The 22,777-nt window shown below is 36.5% G+C and overlaps 1 protein-coding gene, 1 long non-coding RNA gene and 1 pseudogene across 3 annotated transcripts; 2 read left to right on the top strand and 1 right to left on the bottom strand.

The window, feature by feature from the left end:
* Positions 1-8,771: 8,771 nt before the first annotated feature.
* LOC141823238 (uncharacterized) lies at positions 8,772-9,257 on the bottom strand. Its single transcript, XR_012601393.1, has 3 exons — positions 9,170-9,257; positions 8,999-9,077; positions 8,772-8,853 (listed from the first exon to the last, which is right to left on the bottom strand). It is a non-coding gene; the product is annotated as an uncharacterized LOC141823238 (long non-coding RNA).
* A 3,030-nt stretch (positions 9,258-12,287) lies between these two features.
* LOC141822890 (uncharacterized) lies at positions 12,288-17,694 on the top strand (annotated as a pseudogene).
* A 1,649-nt stretch (positions 17,695-19,343) lies between these two features.
* LOC141825045 (uncharacterized) lies at positions 19,344-21,984 on the top strand. 2 transcript variants are annotated; one of them, XM_074712417.1, is made up of 2 exons: positions 19,344-19,813; positions 21,802-21,984. In XM_074712417.1, the coding sequence occupies exon 1, from the start codon at positions 19,436-19,438 to the stop codon at positions 19,793-19,795; it is 360 nt and encodes a 119-aa protein (XP_074568518.1). In that variant the 5' UTR covers positions 19,344-19,435; the 3' UTR covers positions 19,796-19,813; positions 21,802-21,984. The 2 variants fall into 2 exon arrangements, with proteins under 2 accessions (XP_074568518.1, XP_074568519.1); XM_074712418.1 differs by lacking the exon at positions 21,802-21,984 and adding an exon at positions 20,997-21,116.
* Positions 21,985-22,777: the final 793 nt, after the last annotated feature.

The raw sequence follows: 22,777 nt of genomic DNA on the forward strand, positions 1-22,777 counted from the left end.
GAAAAAGTGCTAATATAAGAAAGACAATGATATCTGCTCAAAGGGCGTAAGTAGAGACTCATTCAATGAAGGATAGAATACAAAATCATTAGTAGAAGAACAAGATCCTAAGAAGTTCTGGAGAATGGTAGAAGTAAAATCCAAGTTGCGACAAGCATCGGGGGTCTGGTGTTTAAAACCATCACTTAATGGACATAGGTTGTGTAAAATTCAAAAACTAACTCGAAGTTAATATATCATTCACAATAGACAATATTTTATAACTGATGATGCCGAATGATTTTGACCACATCAAAGTAATTGTCACGAAAGAATTGTGCGTTCAATGACTAAGCTGCAATAAACTGATACTTAGTAGTTGGACAAGTTTTTTGATTGGATGCATTGAGACTCATTTGTTGTGTACCTGATGAGCCTTCACCGAAGTCAAGTTGTTTACGTTTTTTCCTATTTATGCATAAATGATACTTGAATCGTAATGCATCAATAATACAATCATGCGAATGCCAAATTGATGCATGAATGCAAAACAAACAAACTACAATCGATTAGTGAATAAATTAATAGTAATAGAGTTAAAAAAAATCTTCGATTAGGGTTTACTTTGGTGCCATATAAGGAGCAAAGATCAGTGTAGTTCCAAAAGATCCTTAAAAATCATCGAAATCCAGAGTCATCGGAACCCTAATTGCCTGTGTGAGCATGAAGAGGAAATCAAGATCCCTAAAAGAAGACCAAATATGGGGTTAAAAGTGGAATGCCACAACTAGATTCCTAAAAGATGAAGATCTAGGTTTTCCTGAAGCTTACCGGACCATGAGTTCATTGGAGAGGACACCAAAGTAGGAGGGCAACAATTGCGAAGAAGGTAATGGATGTGGAAATTAGGTTTAGGCAAATTGATTGCTAGGGTTTAGGGTTTATATATGTTGCTACCCAAATTGATTGTTATACTGTAGCAATCGATTCACACCACCTCTGTGCTCATGAACAATTTTTGAATGGATTGCTACAGTATAGCAATCGATTCAATATGCTTTTGTGACCATGATCAGTAACTTTAATCAATTTTTATAGTGTAGCAATCGATTAAAAGACAACCTGTGATCATGAACATTATCATGAATCGATTGATACATTATAGCAATCGATTAAAATACCACCTATGATTATTAACATAAATCTCAATCGATTGCTATAGTGTATCAATTGATTAAAAAACCTTCTATAACAATTAATATTAATCCCAATCAATTGCTATAGTGTAGCAATCGATTAAAAAACCTTTTGTGACCATCGACATGTTCTAGTAATCGATTGATACACTGTGTCAATCGATTGATACACCTAGGAATGACATAGAACTAGGTCCTATGTGCTTGGGCAGCTCTCCTAAATGTATCCACACCATCAAACACCAATGAGATACATTGTATTGAGAGTAGAGATTTTTTGAACATGAATCAGGCATGAGAAATGATGTCGAAAGCTTATTATAATTTTCACGACGATGATACTCACTAAACAACATCATAAATGTGTTCCTTGGACTCCCCTCTTTCTGAAAATATAGATTTTTATTTTTTTGAACATAAGGTCTATAAGTGGATTTCGTACAAAAGTGGTTGATGGACCTAGAGACCTAAGAATGACATGGAGCCAAATCCTATGTGTTCGGGCAGCGCTCTTGAATGTATCCACGTAAACACCAATGTGATACATCATATTGAGAGCAGAGATTTATTGAACACAAATCGGGCATGATAAATAATGTGCAAGCTCATTATAATTTCCACGACGATACTGACTATACGACACCATAAATGTGTTCCTTGGACTCCCCTCTTTTTGAAGATATAAATTTTTTGATTTTTTGAACAACTAAGGTCCATTAGCCTCACAAAAGTGGTTGATGGACATAGAGACCTTTGAATGGCATGGAACCAGGTCTTATGTACTTAGGCAATACTCCTGATTATATTTGTGTCCTCAAATACTAATGTGATCCATCATATTGAAAGCAACATTTTTTTGAAAATGAATCAGCCATTAGAAATGATGTAGGAAGGACATTATAAATGATACAAAGAAGATACTAATAGATACCACAATTAATATCCTTGGACTCCTCTCTTTTTGGATATATAAAATTTTAAATTTTTTGATTTTGTACAAAATTGGCTGATGGACCTATAAAAACAGGAATGATATGGAACCAGATTCTGTGTGCTCGAGTAATGCTCCTGAATATATCCATGATCTCAAACACCAATGTGATACATCGTATTGAGAGCAATGATTGTTTGAAAATGAATCTGGCATGAGAAATGATGTAAAAAGATCATTATATATGACATGGAGAATACACTCACTAATAGACACCACAATTGAGATCCTTGGACTTCCTTCTTTTTGAAGATATAAAGTTTTTGATTTTTTGAATGGATAAGGTATATCAGCTAGTTTTGTGCAAAATTGGTTGATGGATCTATAGAAATCAAAACGATATGGAACTATGTTCTATGTGCTTAGGTAGTGCTCCTGAATGTATTCATGCCTTCAAACGCTAGTGCGATACATCACATTGAGAGCAATGATTTTTTAAAAATGAATCGGGCATGATAAATGATGTAGGAAGGTCATTATAAATGATACGGAGAAAATACTCACTGATATACATCACAATTGAGATCCTTGGACTCCCCTCTTTTTGAAGATATAATTTTTCAATTTTTTGAATGATTAAGGTCCATCAATCAATTCATGCAAAATTGGCAGATGGACCTATAGAAATCAAAATGACATGAAATCAGATTTTATGTGCTCAGGTAGTGCTCTTGAATACATTCATATCCTCAAACACTAATGTGATATATCGTATTGAGAGAAGCAATTTTTTGAATATGATTCGGCTATGAGAAATGATGTTAGAAGCTCATTATAATTTCCATGATGATGATACTCATTGACCGATACCATAAATGTGTTCCTTGGATTCTCTTACAAATTCTTTGATTTTTTGAATGCCTAAGGTCTATCAGTCGGTTTCATCCAAAAGTGGCTGACAGACTTACAGAACTCATAATAACATAGAACCAAGTCCTATATGCTTTTATAGTGATCCTAAATATATCCACGCCCTCAAATTACATTGCGATACACTATATTAAGAGAAATAATTTTTTGAACACGATTGGATCTTTCCTTAATATGTCAAAATCAAGACCATTTTAAAACTGTATTCGTCTCATAAAATCTTAACAAGAATTTGATACTAACATAGATTTAGATAAAATATTTTCTAAATAAAAGAACATGATCATTTTATAGCATATCAAATATCAATTTACAACTGACGAACTACAATATTTCAACAACAACAATGATCTAATAAATTACAACTCTCATAAAAGAACAAGATCATTTTATAACATATCAAATATCAATTTACAACTAACAAACTATAATATTTCAACAACAACAATAATCCAATAAAATTACAACTCTCATAAAAGAATAAGATCATTTTATAACATATCAAATATCAATTTACAACCGACAAATTATAATATTTCAACAGCAATAATAATCCAATAAAATTACAACACTCATACTATAAAGACAATCACTTTACAGCTATCCTACTATACAAATTACAACAACAAGAAGAACTCAATATGTATCAAATTAAATAGATTGTTGCATGCATACTAAATCCACTTAATGGAGATGGTGAACCCCAAATATGGAGGAGAGAGCTTATTATAGCTCTAGTCACATTTCTGTCAAGAGTCTGACTATGTCCTGCAAGACAAAATAATTTCTGAACCAAAATACAATAACAACACAACAAATAACAATTTAGAATAAATAATATATTATAAATTCAATAACATAAATACAAGAACATTAATTTACAAAAATAAAATTGATGATTCATTCTAATTTGAATTTATAAAATTTATCCCTAATGATTGATAGTGCAACATCTACTCTAAATTTATGAATATCTTTTTGAGTGAATTACATATTAATATTGTACAATAGATGTCTAATATATTGCATAACGAAAAAGCTGTAGTCATTTCTGCAACATCACAAAATTAAAATAGTAAGTAAAATATAATCACAATATACCATAATATTTGTTGGGGACAATCAACTTTAGTAGACGTCCATTCATATAAAAGATGATAATCTTATAATCCATCATGCATTTTCTTTAGTTTATCGCTAAGAAACATTTTCAATCTAGATATCTATGAACATCAAATGGACAAAAATAATTTATATAAATGTATAGTAATGTGACATGGTGCTAGAATATATATTTTAAAGAATTATACTAATTAACTCTACAAAATATTGATAATGTTAGAGTAGTAGGACAACGAATTAAAATAGTAAAAGATTTTGTGTCGGTGTCCATGACCATTAAATGATAATGTGTATATCCATATTTATAGGTATAAAACTATACCTAACTTCTCGATCAAATGGATTTGTTTTGATAATTTGATATAAAGTTGTTTCCCATAGGTATTCGTATGAAGATGGTAAGATTTAAGATATAATCATAAATTAGTGTAATGATATCATAAACATAATAAAAAGTTATAAAATAGAGTCAAATTTTTACTGTGAAACAGTTGAACAATATATGGATTTATTATATGACCTACTAGATGAGGTTGCTTCCTTGAAGAGTAATGAAATGTAAGTGTCGATTATTCCTCCGTAAATATGATGCTTAACACACATGAGAGAAAGACTTTTATTGTCAATGAGGAGTAGCATTCCTCTCATACAAATGCAGAAATAGGCCATCTTAAATTTTAAATCACTGATATCAGGTAGGTCATATCTTCTTCTCATTTTTTTCTTTTTATTTATTTAAATTTTCCTTTGAGATATTGTAAATAAACACAACTCAATATATTTAATGAAAAAAATGAAATCAATGAAAATATAATTACTATCAAACTTAAATATTACTGCATAAATATCAACTTACTTTAATAGCATTAAATCTCAAAGTGTTAATTTTTTTATCCCTTGCTTGTATTTTATGGGCCTCCTATTCTTCCTCAATCTCATCGTCGATTGATATAGTGGTATGCTCTTCTTGCACATCAAAAATCCACTGCCCTAAACTTTATCTCCAAGTTATCCTCTCATCCTCCTTTATTTCTCTCTTGCTCTTCTTCCTACTAGGGACCATTGCTAGCCACTTAAGTGTATCTTTAGGAGTGACCCTGAGATCATAGTGATTTTGTTGCATCCTCTCTTTATCACATTGATTGAAACTTCTTCAGGATGAGGATCTTCTCCATGGTGGTTAGTTGGATAAGCAAAACATTCCATTTGTAGAATAGCAACTAATTCATCATTTAATTTAGATAAACTTTCATTATAAAAGGTAAGGATTTGGATTTGTTTTTCCTTTTCAATGCAATGTAAATATCCAGTTGCTTCGTGTGAGTCTATATGAAATTGTGCAGTTGATGTCTCGTACCCTGTTGTGGTGTAAATTCAAAGTGAATAGGGAGGGGATCCCAAGTAAATGAAATTCCTTGGGGGTAGAGAGAATATCAATAATAATCTATAAAATCAATAACAATACATATTAATTATAAGCCTTTAACTATATATAAATAAATTTAGCATTAGTTGAAATACACATAATAGTTATCTGAGAATGTGAAACTCCTTCTAACTTAGCTCTTACTTTCACTATATGAGAATAAGTAGACCTCTACTTTTTTATCCTTGGTGCTACAATGCTTTTTGACAATTGAATAGGGTCATGCTTAAGAAATCAAGTCTATGTCATAATTTAATAATTATATAATATTATCTATTTATGAAAGAAATTAACTAGCTAATCAAAACTTACAGCAAGTAGATCAACAAATCCTTTCATATATAGTAGTAAGAGGATATGGCTAAAGTCTTCAATGCAAAAATATCTCTAAATATTGGGAGTTAAGGATACATATATAATTATATATTGCCTCTACCTAATTATAATTTCCTATGTTATCAAAAAAAATCATTTACAATATCTATAATCCCTAAAGGTAATATATATATATATATATATATATATATATATATATATATATATATATATAGAGAGAGAGAGAGAGAGAGAGAGAGAGTTCTGATATGCCGCGCGACGAAAAAACCCGACACCCATACGCGACCGCCCGACCTCTCGACGTTCATCGCCGCCGTTCTTCGCCGTCCGGTCACCGCCGGCCACCATCCCGGGCTCGTTGGAAGCGCAATTCGACGGCGCACACATCGGCACCGGATTCCGGCCGGATTGGGCCGGAATCCGATCGGAATTCCGGCCGAACACGCGGGACGCGCTGGTGGCCGATTTCGCCGGAATCCGGCCGAATTCCGGTCGACTGGCCGAAATCGGCCGCCAGACGTCTGGCGGCGATTTCGGCCAAAATTTCGGCCGGATTCCGGCCGAATCGGGGCCGGACTCCGGCACCCGCCGGACCGCCGGTGAGTTGCGGTTCCAATGGGTCCGGTCCGACGGCAATTGGTGGTCGGACGGCGATGAACGGACGCCGGGAAGCGGCGAACGTCCGAGGAGAAACACTGTGCAATCGCGAGAAATGGACGGCTGAGATGGGATCGTGCACGAGCGCGCAGCGGGCGGTTGCGCAGGATATCAAACTCGTATATATATATATATATATATATATATATATATAGTGCTATTCTGAGCGCCGAACAGTGAGCGACTCCTGCGCGCTGCCTATGTGGCTTTTCCACATCAGCATTAATTAAGCGCCAAAAAGCAACGCAGCTGAGTCTTCTCTTCGGTTTTTGCGGTTTTCTCCCGACCCTCTTCTTCCTGTTCTTCTCCCCTCTTCTCCCGACCCTCTTCTTCCTGTGATCTTCTCCCTCTTCTCCCGACCCTCTTCTTCCTCTGCTCGGCGCCGCGCTCTCTTCTTCCTCCAGTAGATGGACCGGCAGCCCTAGATTTCTCCCCTCGCGTCGTTCTCGTTCTCTTCCCGGTATGTGCCGTTGACGACCGCGACTTGCTGTTGGCGATGCCTCCTCCTCCCTTGTCTCCGTTCCCAAGCTCGGTGCGTCGTGCTGATCGGCGACTCCGGCGTCGGCAAAACCAACCTACTGTCCCGTTTCACCCGCAACGAGTTCAACCTCGAGTCCAAGTCCACAATCGTCGTGCTGATTGCATTCTTGCTGTTTCAGAAGCATGAATTTAATGATAGAAGGAAGCTCTATTTGCTCGTCATGATCCAGCCTTGCTTCAAGTTTACGCCTCGGTTAGTAACAAGGACAGAAGTCATCGATGAAAAGATATCTCTCGAACTGTAACCTGCATTAAGAAGGGAGACTAGGACCAGTTGATAAAGTCCTAGTCTTCTTAGTTGAAATCAATCTTGCATTAAGAAGGAAGATGCCAATCTAACGATGTTGACCTGCTTTCCCCTGCAAAAATTTATGTGATCCAGTTCTAAGTTCCTTTTATTGTTTTAGTAAGAATTAAGATATGTGATTGTGATTTCAATTCTTATCGTGTTTACCAACACAGGAGTATGAATTCTTAAATGCCAACTGCCAAGTCTTAATTTAACTCATGTGAAGAATTTTATTGATCAAGAACATATCTTATCACGTCTGCAATCAAATTTGACATACATTCCTTCTCCGAAAGGACAACCATCAGATCTTAATGCATAGATAAATTTGAATTCCAAAGGCAACAAGTCAGTATCTGAACCATTACAGGAATTCGACAACTAGTTTTTTTCAAAGTAGCAATTATTTTTCAGGTTCTACAACTCACTGTTAACGAAACTTAAATTGTTACTTTGTGCTAAGAACTTCAATTTCAAACACCAACACCAAGTTTGGACGAATCCCCCAATCGCGAAACCCGGCAGCTCCATAAGCATAGTCTGGGGTGCACTGCATATGGTTCAAGTTATAATCCCATTGATGAAGCACCAATACTGGTAGATGTTCTCCATAGTCCACATGGTCCACGAAACTAGCAAGCTCTTCATCATCAATTTCAATCCCTGCACGACAGACACTAGCAGATAAGCTTTAGCAGAATATGATGAATACATTAGTGAAAAGGTGAATCAAACTACAACTTCCTTTGGAGGATGTTCCAGTGAAAACACGGTTAGAGATCCTATACAGTTGTAAAACATACAGTCTTCTATGCTTCTTTTCTTGTAATTATGAATGTGTTTGTTAACAGTATTCTCAAAGCTTAGACATTAGCAGAAAACTTTAGATGATGATCACCTAATCAGAACCAATCATAACAACATTAGCAGAAAACTTTAGATTAAAATCAATTCCAATACAGAAATTTAAACTTAATCAGAACCAATCATAATGACCTATATTTGCATAGAAAAGCTTTAGATGATGTTCACCTAAGAATCAGGGTTTGGATGTCTGAAAGCCATTCTGAAATATGATGGTGACCAAATCTAGGATCTTCAGTATATACAATTAGATATCTATGCAGACGGGTAAGTTGTTCTTGCATCTTTGGAAGTGCAGCTATGCAATTCATAGCTCATCATATAAAGGCAATATTTTTACCTTTGCCCTGTAGTAGCGTTGTCCATTGTCAATAGTTTCTAAACTGAATTTATTTGGCAACATGTATAAAATAACAAAGCAAGGGGAAAATATGGAAGGAATTGAACTGCAAATGTAAACCATGGAAAAAAAATAGAAAAAACAAAAACTTGATTCAAATGCCACTTCACAACATAGCAACATACTTAACTGCAATGGAACATACTGAAAATCATCATTAATTCTGAGGCATGTTGTTAGAACCTGCAAAATAAAGATAATTATTAACTTCAATTTCTCAATTAATCAACGACTTTAATTTCCTAAAATCAGCTTGCAGTAAAACCAGCTTCTCGTGCATATTGGTTATAAAACAAAAATGCTTCATCTAGAGATGAGAATTCCATACCAACTTTGGGCTTCCGATCATCTGCAACTTGGGGAATATAAATCTGATCATGACCGTAATTTCCTTCCATTGCCGAACCCTAGCACAGGAAGAAGAGAAACCCAAACACAGATTAGTATAGGAAAAAAAACAAAAGAATCACATATAGTTTACTGGTATTACTAAACTGACCTTTGAGATTACAATTTCGGGAGATGAAACACTAGGGCAAGCTGCAAGGAAGAATGCGCAGTTAGGGGAATATCCGGATATTCCAATTCCTTCTCAGCGAAAGATGCACAGAACAGAATAAGGGCTTTGAAAGGCAACTAGTGAAGATGCCGAGAATGGCCGGGGCGGTCTTAGTTAGAATCTGTTGCAAAATGCATGTGAGGTAGGATTGCACATTTTGATTAGTAAGGGAAGGAAAATGCAAATGGCCTGCAAATGTATTCAATAGGCTAGTAATGAAAGTGATAGTCTTCAAGCCACCGTTACTCCCTTATGAAATGAAAGGTATGATTACAACTGCTAGACCTATAAACAATGTTATAACTCTGACTGGAGTTTATTCACGGTGCTTAAAAAAAAACATCTCCCGTCAAACTGGAACCCTAGATCAAGGTCGGGAGATGAAACCCTGGAGTGGCAATGAAAAAAGAGGTTACGGCAGTGGCAATGAAATTAGGACTCTAAACCATCTGTATCTATACCCTTACCGGCAAAGCAGAGAAGGCTTAGGGCAAGATTCCGGCGGCGTGGCTCAGCTGACTTTCGGTGACATCTTTCCTCGGCGAATGGACGGATACGGCGACGGCGAAAGAACGGCGACGGCGGAGTGGACCAGACGAAGGCGACGGCGGCGACTCGTAGCTTCGCAGAGCACGGGGGTGCGGCGTGGAACGTCTTCCCGCGGCGGCGTGGAGGTTTACGATGGGTTTAGGGCACGCGAGGAGAGGCGGGATTTCGCGATGGGTTTAGGGCACGCGAAGAGGAGAGGCGGGATTTCTTCGGCGGTGGTCTCGGGAAAGATTTTTGGGTTTCGAAAAGCAACGCAACTAAGGGCCACGCACGCGACGAGGAGCCACGTCATCGCGCCACATCAGCAGGCGCGCAGGAGACGCTCACCGAAGACGCTCAGAATAGCAGCACTGTGTATATATATATATATATATATATATATATATATATATATATATATATATATATATATATATATATATATATTTAATTGAAGTTTACCATAATGTTTTGGAAAAGAAAGGAAATATTAGTTTTCTTCTACTGTACGGTTTTTTTTTTTAACAGCAAACTAATTAAACATCCTCCACTTGATCCATTTGTGTTTAACAATGAAATTTATACTTATTTTTGTCCCAAACAGAAAACAGAAAAGTAATATCATATGACATTTATGGATCCTAATTACCATAATGCTTCATCATCATTAGAAAATACATCCTAATTAACAGAAAACTAATGAATTAGAGAATACAGCCTAAACAGAAAATACTTTAGAAAATACATCCTAAACAAATGTTTCGTCACGTGCACTAATGTTTCATAAATGAATGACGTTTCATAATTGTAGTATCTCAAAATAAATAGGTTTCGCTTCAAGCATTTCGAAAATACCATGTTTTAAGAAAATACCACGTTGCACCGACAATTCTCAAATTTTCATGATTAGGGTTCATAAAAATTAGAGAAATTAATCATACATAGAGAATCATAAATTTCACAAACTTGGCTCTGATACCACATGTTAAATCGAAGTTTTCTTAAAGTTCATAATTTAGAAAACTAGAAGGATCTTGAAATTCATGATTCTCATATATATACGAAAGATTAACGACATACCTTGATCCATGAGAAAGGAAACAACGACGGCAGAAGAAATTTCTACAAGTCCCAATCTATCTCTTCCCTTATCTTTCTTCTTCACACCTTCTGATGGCTACGGTGAAAAAACCTTCTCGGGAGAGACAGAACCCAAGTACGTAAATAGCCAACTCCCATCAAGTCGGCTACGTGCAATTATGGGAGGTTAAAATAACTCCCCACAATCCCATACATAATGACCAATAAGCCCCTTAATTAATTAATATATCATATGAGTCATATTATAAAATAATAAATAATTATTATTTTCTAACAGACTGCACTCTGTCTTTCAATATGATTTAGTGATTGACATGTTGTAGACCAACCATGTGACTATTCATATGTGAGTACCTTAAGCTTTAGTTTTACTCGAAGAACATTTTCACCCGATTGGAGAAAAAATATTAAGCTTATTTAAAACTTTACTAAGCTCAACTAAGAGCTCAATTGATCAAATCAGACGCACTCCTCGAGATCTAACACTTGAAGGGGGCTTTGACAACTAAAAGAGTGTGTCAAGAATCTAAACAAGACATGATCAACATTGTCGTACTAACACTCTAACGATCCAAATCGTTGACTTGTCAATGAGCTATATGATCGAACTTGACATGTTAGATCGACCTTATTAATTGAGAGGAATTATAACCAATAGATTTATGCTCAAAATTACTATATAAATCTTTATATAAAATTTAAAAAATAACAATAAATAAATTTATTGTTGCTACTTATTTTAGAAAATTCTATAGTTTATCATGCTTTAGTTTATCATGCTTTATTTAGTTAAAATGTATTCTTTGAGTCTTAGAACATCATTTAGTAGTTTCAGATAAAATTATTAAATGAATTTAAATATATAAAATTTTAAAATAAATAAAAGGAAATAACCCTCTTTACTTTTATTTATATATTTTATTTTAAAATTGATAAACAAGTTGAAATGCCTAGCAAAGATCCTAAAACACACTTTTGTTTTCTAGTTGTTGGAATTACTATAAAATTCAACCAGATAAATTAAAAATAAAAATAAAAAATTAATTTGATCCAATTTAATGCATGATTTTGTAAATTAACTAATAATAATTAAAAAAAGACAAGATTCAAAACCAGAGAATAAAAAGATATTAATATATTAAATAAAAAATTGATGAAAAATATTAAATTTAAAAAACAATCTGTTGTCAAGTACAAGAGGATTCGCTCCAACGCCACGTCCAAATTGAAACCTCAAATACGGTCCAGCAGTTCCCACTTCGTGGACCCCACCATCCACCTCTCCCTCCAGCTGCTTAAATTACCCTCCCAGGTACCGAGCGCTCAAACCAACATGGCCGGAGCCGGCGCGAGCTCCGCCGGAGCGCGCGATTTGCCGCTTCGCGCCGCCCAATAACTAAGTCATCGGCCCTCCTTTGTCCTCGCCGGCATGTTCTCCAAAAGCTTCAAGGCCGCCAAATGGTACGCTTTAATCAACACCCTCATGGCCGATTCGAATTACTTCATTCGGTTTCTTGATCGGTGTGTAGCAAGACCACGCTGAAGCTTGCGGTGTCACGAGTAAAGCTCCTGAAGAACAAGGGGGAGGCTCAGGTGCGGACGATGAGGCGGGATTTGGCGCAGCTCCTCCAGACGGGGCAAGATGAAATCGCGCGGATCCGGGTTGGTTGACTTTACCCTCGTTCTTGTCGCCTTGCTTTATCCAGTTTTTTAATTTGTGCCAACTACTGTTTTTTTAGATCTGAATACGCCATTTTTCTTCATTCGAGTTTAATATCAGCTATTACAGTTATCATCGACAAGCTTTGTCTGTCGATGATTCGGGTTGGCTGAATGAATATTATCCTTTTGTTAAGATCTATGCAAGGCTTTGTTACTAGAAAGATAGAAAACAACGTTAATTCTATTAGCTTCATAAGCAAAATCTACTAGGATTTTGATATGTCCTGTCACAGTGTCTGTTTTCAAGTAGAAAGTAGATTAACAATGTTTTAGAATTTAGATCGTGATATACTGTGTTTGTGTAAGATTAATTGATAAGAACTGCTGATACCAGGGCATGCCTTGAGTTGCTTTAGTTCCATTTGACTAGTGAACTATATGAGGTTGTATAGCAAGATCATGCATGCCTTTAGTTCCACTTGTTTCGAAGCTATGTATTTCCAGTGGAAATCCCTTATCTCCAGATTCCCATCTGTTTTCCTGGTGTTCTATTTTGTCTGTGAGCATGTATATTTGAACATTGTTTGTATTTGATCACAAAGCTGAACTTGCTTACCATCTTTCATTTCACCAAAAATTGGGGGGGGGGGGGGGGGGGGGGGGGGGGGGGGGATTGTTATTCGTATCCATATTTTAAATTAATTATATCAAAATTCATATATATAGTGAGAATTGGATCTCTGTAACGATCTTTCAAAGTTTCTAATTGATTTGTTCAGTTATACTGTCATTTTAGTTCCTTCTCTGTGACTGAACCTTTTTGTATAGCATGCTGAACAATTATTGCAGCTGAATTTGTGTTCACTGAGCTTCCATAATGGAGGAATAGGAAAAGTTATTTGGCTATTTATGTCTGCACAATTCTCCACTATCACAGTTACTACTGAAAATACAATCCCAACCTCATCCTCCATTTCACCTAATGGTTTTTCTTCATATTTATCATGCTAGCCATAATATGATGACCTTAGGATTGTAGCTAACATATTTTGCAATGTCTAATGAAACTTACTCAGCAATTAACTGGCTGCTTCTATCAACAATGTGCCATGTGACATATCCACATTGTTTATGTTTTTTCTTGTAATCTCATAGTGTTGAAGAAATTATTGGTGATTTCTTTTGTTATAATTGGTGAAACATTTCATTAAACTGCGATATTGCTGATAACTTCTGATAATGAAAGAATTGTAATCTACCTTGCAACTGATTTCACTAGTAACTTGTCATTTGAATTTATATTTTCTTTTCAGGTTCAGCATGTGATTAAGGAAGAGAAGATGATGTCAGCATATGATCTCATTGAAACCTATTGTGAATTAATTGTTGAATTCTTGCCAATAATTGAGTCACAAAAGTATGTTAATTTGTTATCTATGATTTTCCTACTTGAAGGGATTATTTTATTAAACAATTATTTCATTAACATTACTTTTCTACACAAGCTAAGGCCCTACGGTAGATATTCTTGCAACAGGAAACCATTTAAGTTCTTTTCTTTTTCTTTTGCTGATTTTATTTGATTTTCTTATTCAATTGGTTGTTTCGTTAATGGATACATGTTTTCTGCAAATTTTAATTACACAATTCATATCTAAACAATTTGTTTGGCATACCATATTTGAAATTCATACTCCTGATGGGTTGGATCTAAAAGGTTTTATCAAATCAAAAACATTTCATGGTGCAATCGGCTTTCCATATTCCAATTGAGAATGCTGAAACTCCCATATGCAGTGTAGGATAAAAATGTGTTTAGCATAAGTCCTGATATTGCATAAAATGAAAAAAAAAATTGCTTGTGTGCTCCAAATATTTGTATGGAGTCTGTTGATATTATTTTTGGATCACTTTGATGCATATACTATTTCTAAACAAGCAATTATTAAGGCGTTGCTTTTCTAGTACTACACACCATAACTGTCAGATTGCGCTATGATTTGTGTTACAATCAGAAGAACCTCCATGTTAAGGTACATGTCTGGTAAATTAATCTATATGCAAAATCAGTTTCGGAGATTAAAAACAATGGCCCCTATCCAAATGAAGGTGCAATTTGGTTAATGCATCTTTATGCCATATAAGTAGAAAAACCAGCATCTAAAGATCATATATATTTCTCCATCTTATCACAGATTTTTCTGCTTATCTAGGATTTCTCATGTCTAGAAGGTGCCTGCTACCAAGTTGATAAAGTCATTGGAAGATGTCTTTGTGAGTGCTCAGAATAAGGATTTCTCACTTTTTTTCTGATTAACTAACATATAATGTCTTATATGAGAAAATAAAATATGATATAGTTCCCATGGATGCTTTTCCGTTAATTAGGGATTTCTCACATGTTCTATTGACACTATAACATTAGATTTTTTGAAAGTGATAACTCATAGTATACATTAGATTTTGTTGTTGTTTTTTTCCTTCATCAGCTCTCTTTTCAGCATTCTTTATATTTTTCTCATCTAATAGGAGCTGCCCTATAGATCTGAAGGAAGCTATTTGTAGTGTGATATTTGCATCTCCAAGGTGCACAGACATTCCAGAGCTTAAGGATATTAAAAAGCAATTTACAGCTAAATATGGCAAAGAATTTGTTTCCAATATTCTTGAAGTTAGACCAGATTGTGGGGTTAGCAGAATGGTAAGGACCTCTAGTGTATGATTCCTCGATAAGTAGTTCTGTAGAAGGAAAGAACTTTTTAATTTATTAGTTATGTTTTCGTATGAGTTCTCTCACATGGTTCAGTCTTCTGAAAATTTTTTCTTATACTATTGTTTAACTTGCTAAAATTGCAGATGATTGAGAAACTATCAACAAGAGCTCCTGAAGTAGAGTTGAAATTAAAAGTCTTGACTGAAGTTGCCGAAGAACATAATGTCAAGTGGGAGCCAAAGTCATTTGTAGACGAAATTAAGAAACCAAGAGATGATCTTCTGGTAAATTTTGTACTTTGTTTACATCTGATCCTCCATCTGTAATGTATGGCCAATTGTTTCTGAGCTTTGAGTTCAAACTTCAGCAGAATGATCCAATCAAGTTTACTAGCACCAATTCGATGTTGATGCAATCCTCTGATCTGGTGCTTTCATCTTCAAATATCATGGGCGAACAAGTTAAATTGTTCTCCGAGAACGATGTCAGAGTAAATTCAATTGGTTTAAATAAAGCTCCTAGTGCAAACATATACAGTCCAAATATATCGTTCAATCCCCTAGGTTCAGGTATGAGGCATGCATTAAGTAGTAAATCCCCTACTATTTGTATTTTCTAATTTACTGCTATCCTTTTCTAATTAATGGTATGCTCTGATATTGCAAAAAGAAAGAAGATCTGTGGAGGAAGAAGTGAGTTGCACCAATTGCAGCAAAAGGAATGCTTCTTTTAATAGCAACAACTGGAGCTTGGAGTTTAAAGATGCAGCCTCTGCTGCTGAGGTTGCTGCTGAAGCTGCCGAAAAGGCTAGCTTGGCAGCTAGAGCTGCAGCTGAATTGGCAAGCCGTGGAAATTATTCTGTTCAACATTTTCCATCACATGAATCGTCTGCCTATGTTATCAAAGATGAAGTGTCTGAATCATTGCAAGTCTCAAAGCCGGAAGTAGTTTGGTTTCTAGAATTACCTAAGAAACTGGAAGATGGAGAAGGAATGATAAAAAATCAGAAAACTGAGAAGAATGATGTGCAGGAGTACTTTTATTGTGGATTTAGTGAATCCTCCTCCTCATTCTCTGACTCTTCTCATGGCTGCACGGGTTGGGATGTTGTGAGTAGAAAAGAAGTTGATTCCTCTATCATAATTTCTGATCAGAATAATTCTTATATTGATGAGAATTCTGCAAGTGGGAGATCTACTAAAGGAAGTTCTTCAAAATTGGGGCAAGGAAAAGGAAAACATAGTGGTTCAACTTCAGATGCAAATTCTTGGAGCCCTAAGCAGCAGGTGGATGAGCTACATTTTCTATCAGCAACACACCAACTTAAGGATTTAACAAATGCAAAAGGTAAACTTCTTTCTGACCCTTGCACAGATTTAGTACTGAATTGCACCAACAGAAAATTTTGAGGATAAGGAAGCTGTAAAGACAATTTTTCTGCCAATGGATAACAACTTTGAAAATGATCCATATGCAGCAGCATCTGATGAAGGAACCTCTTTCGGGTTCAAGAAACGAGTTGAAAAAGCAACCCTCAGTTCAAGAAATGGTGAGAAAAGTTTTTCTGGTTTAAGCATGCAAAGTATGCATCAAATTCCAAGAAATCAATCATCTCCTAGAAATATTGATGATCTAAATGGTGAATTAACACATTCTGCAGCTACTGATGAAACTCATGAGACTGGAGGATTAAACTTAAGACCACTAAAAGGTGGACTTAGAAACAGGAGCTATCATCATCTTCCACATTTAACAGGTTCTGTACCTCAATCAAGATTGTCATCACACAACTCATCTCCTATCAATAAGAAAGAAGATTCATCTAATGATGATTCACATACACCTCCTTATGCATTCAGATTAAGAGCTTCAAAATCTTATGCAGACAGACACTATGAGAAGGAAGAAGACCAGTTTCAAAGGGAGGTCACTGCCATCACATTAGTAAAGACTGAAGATTCGATAAATACAGAGGTTGCATCCTCCCTTACAATGTCAAGGAGAGCCACTAGGGATGGTAATCTTTCTCGAAGAACAAGAAGCATAACGTCAGTTTCTGAAGAAGATACCATCTCAAGAACCATGTCTCAACCATCAAGTGGAACTCCAAACAAATGTTTTTCAGATAGAACAACAGATAAAGACCATAATGATAGAATAATTTCCAAGTCCGTGCAGTTAGACTTATCATCTGAAGAACCTTGTTTACTGGACGAGGAAGTTCTGCCAATTAAGCGAAGTCAAAGTTCACCGATACATGGGTTGGGAATATCTTCAGTTCAAAGAAATGGTGAACCAAACACATCAACCTCAGTGGAAAATCTGACTTCACGTCATATGTCTCTCAAAAGGGCCTCCCATGTTCATCCAAAGCTTCCTGACTATGATACCGTTGTCGCTCATTTGCAGTCACTCCGTTCAAACAGGCATCCGACATAATTTTGCAGGTTTGTTTTCTTCTCCTTCGGGTTAAACTTAGGTTCTTGTTGGTGAATATTCATGACTATAGTCATTTTGTTACTTGAATAGTTGAACAATAAACAGAAGGTAAAAATTTCCTGCACTTTCCCCTCAAATTGGTTCCCTTTATTACTAAGGCCATGTTGACTTAGAATCATATTTATTTGGATGAGGAAAAAAGAGGAAATTAAATTCCATCTTTTTATCCTCTTCTCCAATTTCCTCTGCATTCCAACATGAGAAGGTCATGATGGTTGAACTAGTAGTAGACTAATCAGTGGAGGTTAACAGTTTAAATATGGCTTAATCCATGTGCTAAAATGATAATCTTGGTTCTTCCATTGTAGTTAAGTTGGTCATGTAGTTTTGATATTTGATAATAATTTGAAGTGACTTAATTCAAACTAGTGATCTTGTCTTGGATTTCTTGAGACTTCCTAAAATACTTTAGGAGTCTTAAAGGTGCCTTATTTGGTGGTTTAGGTTTTGTGGTTGGTCAAACATAACTAAAATATGTCTCCAAACTTTAGGTTGATTGGTATTGTGATTAGCAAAACTAGACTAGGCAAGCAAACCATTATTAGGTGACTAGTATTTAAATTATAGTTTGCTCTAACAAATGTTATTAGTCAACTTTAGGCTATTAGTGAGGACTAAATTTTTAATCTTTTCTTTCAACATGAAGGGCTAAGTCGAAGAATAAAATGAGACTCGTGCCTAAATTAAAATTTCAATCTTCTTTCAATTCGGAAGAAATATTCAAACCCTCCTTTTTATTCCATCAACAAGAATTTATTTCAGTTATTTATCATAAAGAATTCAAACAACTACTTCAAATACAGTATCTAGAAGCACAACTTGTGAAACTTCTTTGACCCCACGACCATTTGTGAGGAGGTAAATCGGGAAACTGCAGTTGGTCACGGCACAAGAGGGTATTGCCTGGCTTGGCCAAGATTCGAACCCTTGCCCTCTTCTGTAACTCTGCTGCATCGTAACTAACTCAGCTATATCCCGGGGGCAACTTGTGAAACTTCAATATCTACGAATTTATTAGCTCAATGACAATTGACACCTACAATTTGTCCTGCTACTTCTCGTGGATTTATAATTAAAAAAATAATTCATCATTATCTATGCATCCTCTGTAAATCTGACTTGTTCTGTCCAAAATATTAATTTAATTCTTAAAAAATTATTAATTTCATTCCAACTTAATAAACTCGAATGGAACAATAAAATCAATTAGATCAAAATTAAAATGTTTCATTTCGAAATTGATTCCTACCTACCAAATGCAACCATTAAAGTTCACCTTAATCGAACCTTTAACCTCCCTTCTTAAACCAAATAAACTCTTACGAACAAAATAAAATAAACACTTTATTTATTCTTTTAAAAATAAATCTAATAAATAAAATGGAATTATTCTTTCTTTAAAAAATCATTGATAATTGTTCTTTCTTTTTTTTCCATCACAAAAAAAATATAAGGAAAAAATCTTTTTCAATGTGTCTCTTTAACCCTTTTTAATAACGTAGAAAAATAGCTACAATTGAGGAAAACACAACTAATAAGGCAACGGACGAGCCTATAAAGTCAACAGCGTTGCCAATTCTTTTTCCCATTTCAACACGCCGCCGCCTTCTCTCTTCCTTTTCAAAGTTCGAACCCCCAAATTCCATTTCCCTCGACGTGACCGCACTTCGTCCTCCTCCTCCTCCTCCTCTTCCTCTGCTCCCATGGATAGCCGCCGATCCAAGTCCACCAGCGGAGGCAACTGGCAGATCGAGGGCTACGTCGATCGGCAGGCGGCGCTGCCACCCTCCGGCCTCTACGACTACCGGAGCTACAGCACCTACTCCTACAGCGGCTACGGATCCAAAGGGGTGAAGGAGAAGGCTGTCTCCTCTTCCTCTGCCGCTTCCTCTTCCTCTTCCAAGAAGAGCAGGTGGGCCCTGAGCGACCCCGATTTCCAGCGGAGGAAGCGCGTCGCAGGCTACAAGGCCTACGCCGTGGAAGGCAGGATGAAGGGCTCCTTGCGGAGGAGCTTCCGCTGGCTCAAGGATCGTTACAACAAGATCCTGTATGGCTGGTGGTGATTGATCCCTCCTCTTCAGGTAGAATCCCTAATCATCCTTCTGCTTTACGAACCGATTCTTGTTAGAAATAACTAATTTGGAGATGATTATGTGTTGGGATAAGTATATCTTCTTCTTCGATTGTCAAATATCGAAGCACAATATGGCAGTAAGCCAACTCCACAACATGTCCACTTTCTGATGAGGATTAAAGATTGGATCCAAAAGCTTAAAATCACTCAAGCAACTATTATCCAGCCAACATAAACACTGGACCTAACACCTCCTTGATCTCCAATTAATCAAACAACTACTCGATTTCAGATATAAAAGATTGATGTCATAACATAGTCCCCTCTATAACATACTCATGGATTGAATCTCAGGTTGTAAATCCACAATACAATCACAACTTAGATCAATTAATATTATAACTCAGGACAAATATGAATACCCCAATCCACAATTGTCATTTAAAATCACAAATCACAATGCAACACATGGGTTAGTAACTCAAAGTTTAACATCATCAATTAGAAACTCAATCATATAATATAGTTTAACCAAGGTTAACTCTATGCATCTCTTTAAGTGCCATCTTGATGAAGATTCCCTTTTCTACTCTTCATATTGTAATATCTAGATATGTTCTTACATAGTATAATTTCAATAGTATGTAGAAAGGGAGGAGGCAAGTTATCTAAAAGAGAAAAGGATGAGGGATTCAAGGATTAGTCAGAGGAGTTAGACTCAATGTTGATGTAAACCAAGTCCTGATAGATTGAAGGGAGGGTTTACTAGAGCATGAGCTCAACGTCAAATCCTTCTGAGTTTAAGGGAGATTGGATGGCATTGATCAGCAATGAAGAGCCTAATTTCCTGATGGATATAATTTTCTTGCCAACAATGGATGTAGAGCTGATATGCCTTGTAATCTTCTTCAATGACATTCATAGTCCTAAAATTGGAGACCATGGATCCCAACCATCCGTTCTATAGTGCCCTCTGCCTATGATTTTTGTGTCTTACTCTGTAGATGTTGCTGAAGGGGAGGAGTGTTGCGAGAAGCCGGTCAAGTAGTCTTCTAGAGAAACTTTATTAGAAATGCACTCCAATCACATTGGAAGGGATTCTAATCTTACTCACTTGACAGATTGAGATGAAGAAATTAGATGGTGTCCTTGAAATCCCAGTCATTATTAATCACATAAAATTCATTCAGAACCATCTTGGAGGTGCTGCAGAAGACTCACCTCACCATGGTAGGATGTTGTGGGAAGGGAGCTGAAGATGGAGGAGTGCTGGAGGAAAGAAATGTATGGGTGAAGCTGAAGCACTGTCGTCGAGCTCAGCATGGGGGGAAGTGGAGCTCTTACAAGGATCCCTGGTATTTTAAGCTCATAGGTGGGTTGATGACACACAGATGGCCTTAGTGCCAACATTGGCATTAGCTCAAGGAGAGAAGCAAGTGATATAATAGAGTGAGGCTCGTCATCGTCGACTTAGTCTTGTTAACAATGATAAGGTAGAAGTGGCAGTGTTGTAGTGTCTGTAATGAGGTTACTTAGCTACTTAGTGCCAAAACCACCATACACCACTTGGCTAAGTCCATCCTTCTTTGAAGGACCGGTGAATCACTCTAATGTCAAGGAAATCTTTGCCAGAGTCATTCCATGTGCAGTGAGATTGTGTATCTACTTTGTGCCATGAGCTCCAATGCACCACTTGGTTGAGTCCATCTTTGAACCACAGATGAACTGCTCCAACCCATAACGAGTGGGACACCTTCGATCCTCCCTATCTAATCTTGAGGAAATCTTTGCTGGAGTCACTCTATCATCTCCTTTCAGTATTAGAGGCTTGAAAGGCTTAGGAGAAGTTCTAGTTATCCACTTTTTGATTTTTTTTTTCTTCTTCTCTTTGCTACAAGATATGCACTAAGTTAATGTATCCTTTGCCTTGTGCACTAAGTTAATGTATCCTTTACCAAGGCAGTCATATTCATTTTGTGCTTACTGATGATACAGGGGCAGACCACTGTTGCTCAGAGCTCTCTGAAAGTAATTGGAATTGAAAGAAAAGTCCTCTACTTGTTTTCTTGTAGATTCCTATTAAAATGCTACTAAAAAGTAATAATGTGTTTTCTGGAGATGGTGAACACTTGTTGCTGCTCTTCACAATTTGTGAAAGTCGAGTAAATGCGAAAGTTAGGCTGCGTTTGGTTTGAAAAATGTTTTCCATTTTCAGTTTTCCATTTTCTATTCCAGTTTTCCATTTTCTGATCTAGTTTTCAGAAAACAGAAAATGCGTTTGGTATGATATACTGTTTTCTGTTTTTTTTTAAAAAAAAATTAGAAAATGCGTTTGGTTCGATAAATTAGAATTAACTGGTTTTATTAATTATATTTTTTTATTTTTTAATTAAAAATAAAGCCTATCCCAAATTAGGAATTACCCTATTGACACAAATAAAAATATAAAAATCAAATTACAATTTATTTGCACTCGAATAAATCAGGAAATGGTGACTAATATTAAATACCTATTTCTACTAGAATTAATTAATTCCTTTTTTTTTTGTCTTCTTCAAATTAATTAATTGATCCTTAAATCGTCAGGCGTTTGGGTATTTTCCCGATCAAGGTGTCGGTGACGTTGGCGTTGGGGCCGATCATCGCCAGCGACGCGACAGAGGTGGCGTCGAGCGGCAGCCACGCGAGATCGTTCTTGATGAGCACGATGTCCTGGCGCGCGGCCTCGCGGGCGAGCGGCGACCTCCTGACCGAGGCGCGTAGGGCCTGGCTGAGGGCGCGACCTCCTGGCCAACGCCGAGGCCGCGCAGGGCGGCGACCTCCTGGCCGAGAGATCGGTCCTTCGGCGGCGAGGTCGGGAGGTCGGCGAGCTCGGTGAAGAAGCGCGGTTTCCGTGTTTTCGGACGAAAAAGACGAGGAGAAGTGGAAAGCGTGAAAACGCACCGCGTTTTCCTATTTTCCATCTTGCGCT

This window comes from Curcuma longa, chromosome 3 (assembly GCF_044706935.1).
Source record: "Curcuma longa cultivar G26 ecotype Majalengka, Jawa Barat chromosome 3, ITB_CL_G26_1.1, whole genome shotgun sequence".
Lineage (NCBI taxonomy): Eukaryota > Viridiplantae > Streptophyta > Magnoliopsida > Zingiberales > Zingiberaceae > Curcuma > Curcuma longa.

What these genes read in the sequence shown, in the direction of transcription:
- LOC141825045 (XM_074712417.1), top strand. Translation starts at nt 19,436, where the DNA reads ATGGATAGCCGCCGATCCAAGTCCACCAGCGGAGGCAACTGGCAGATC.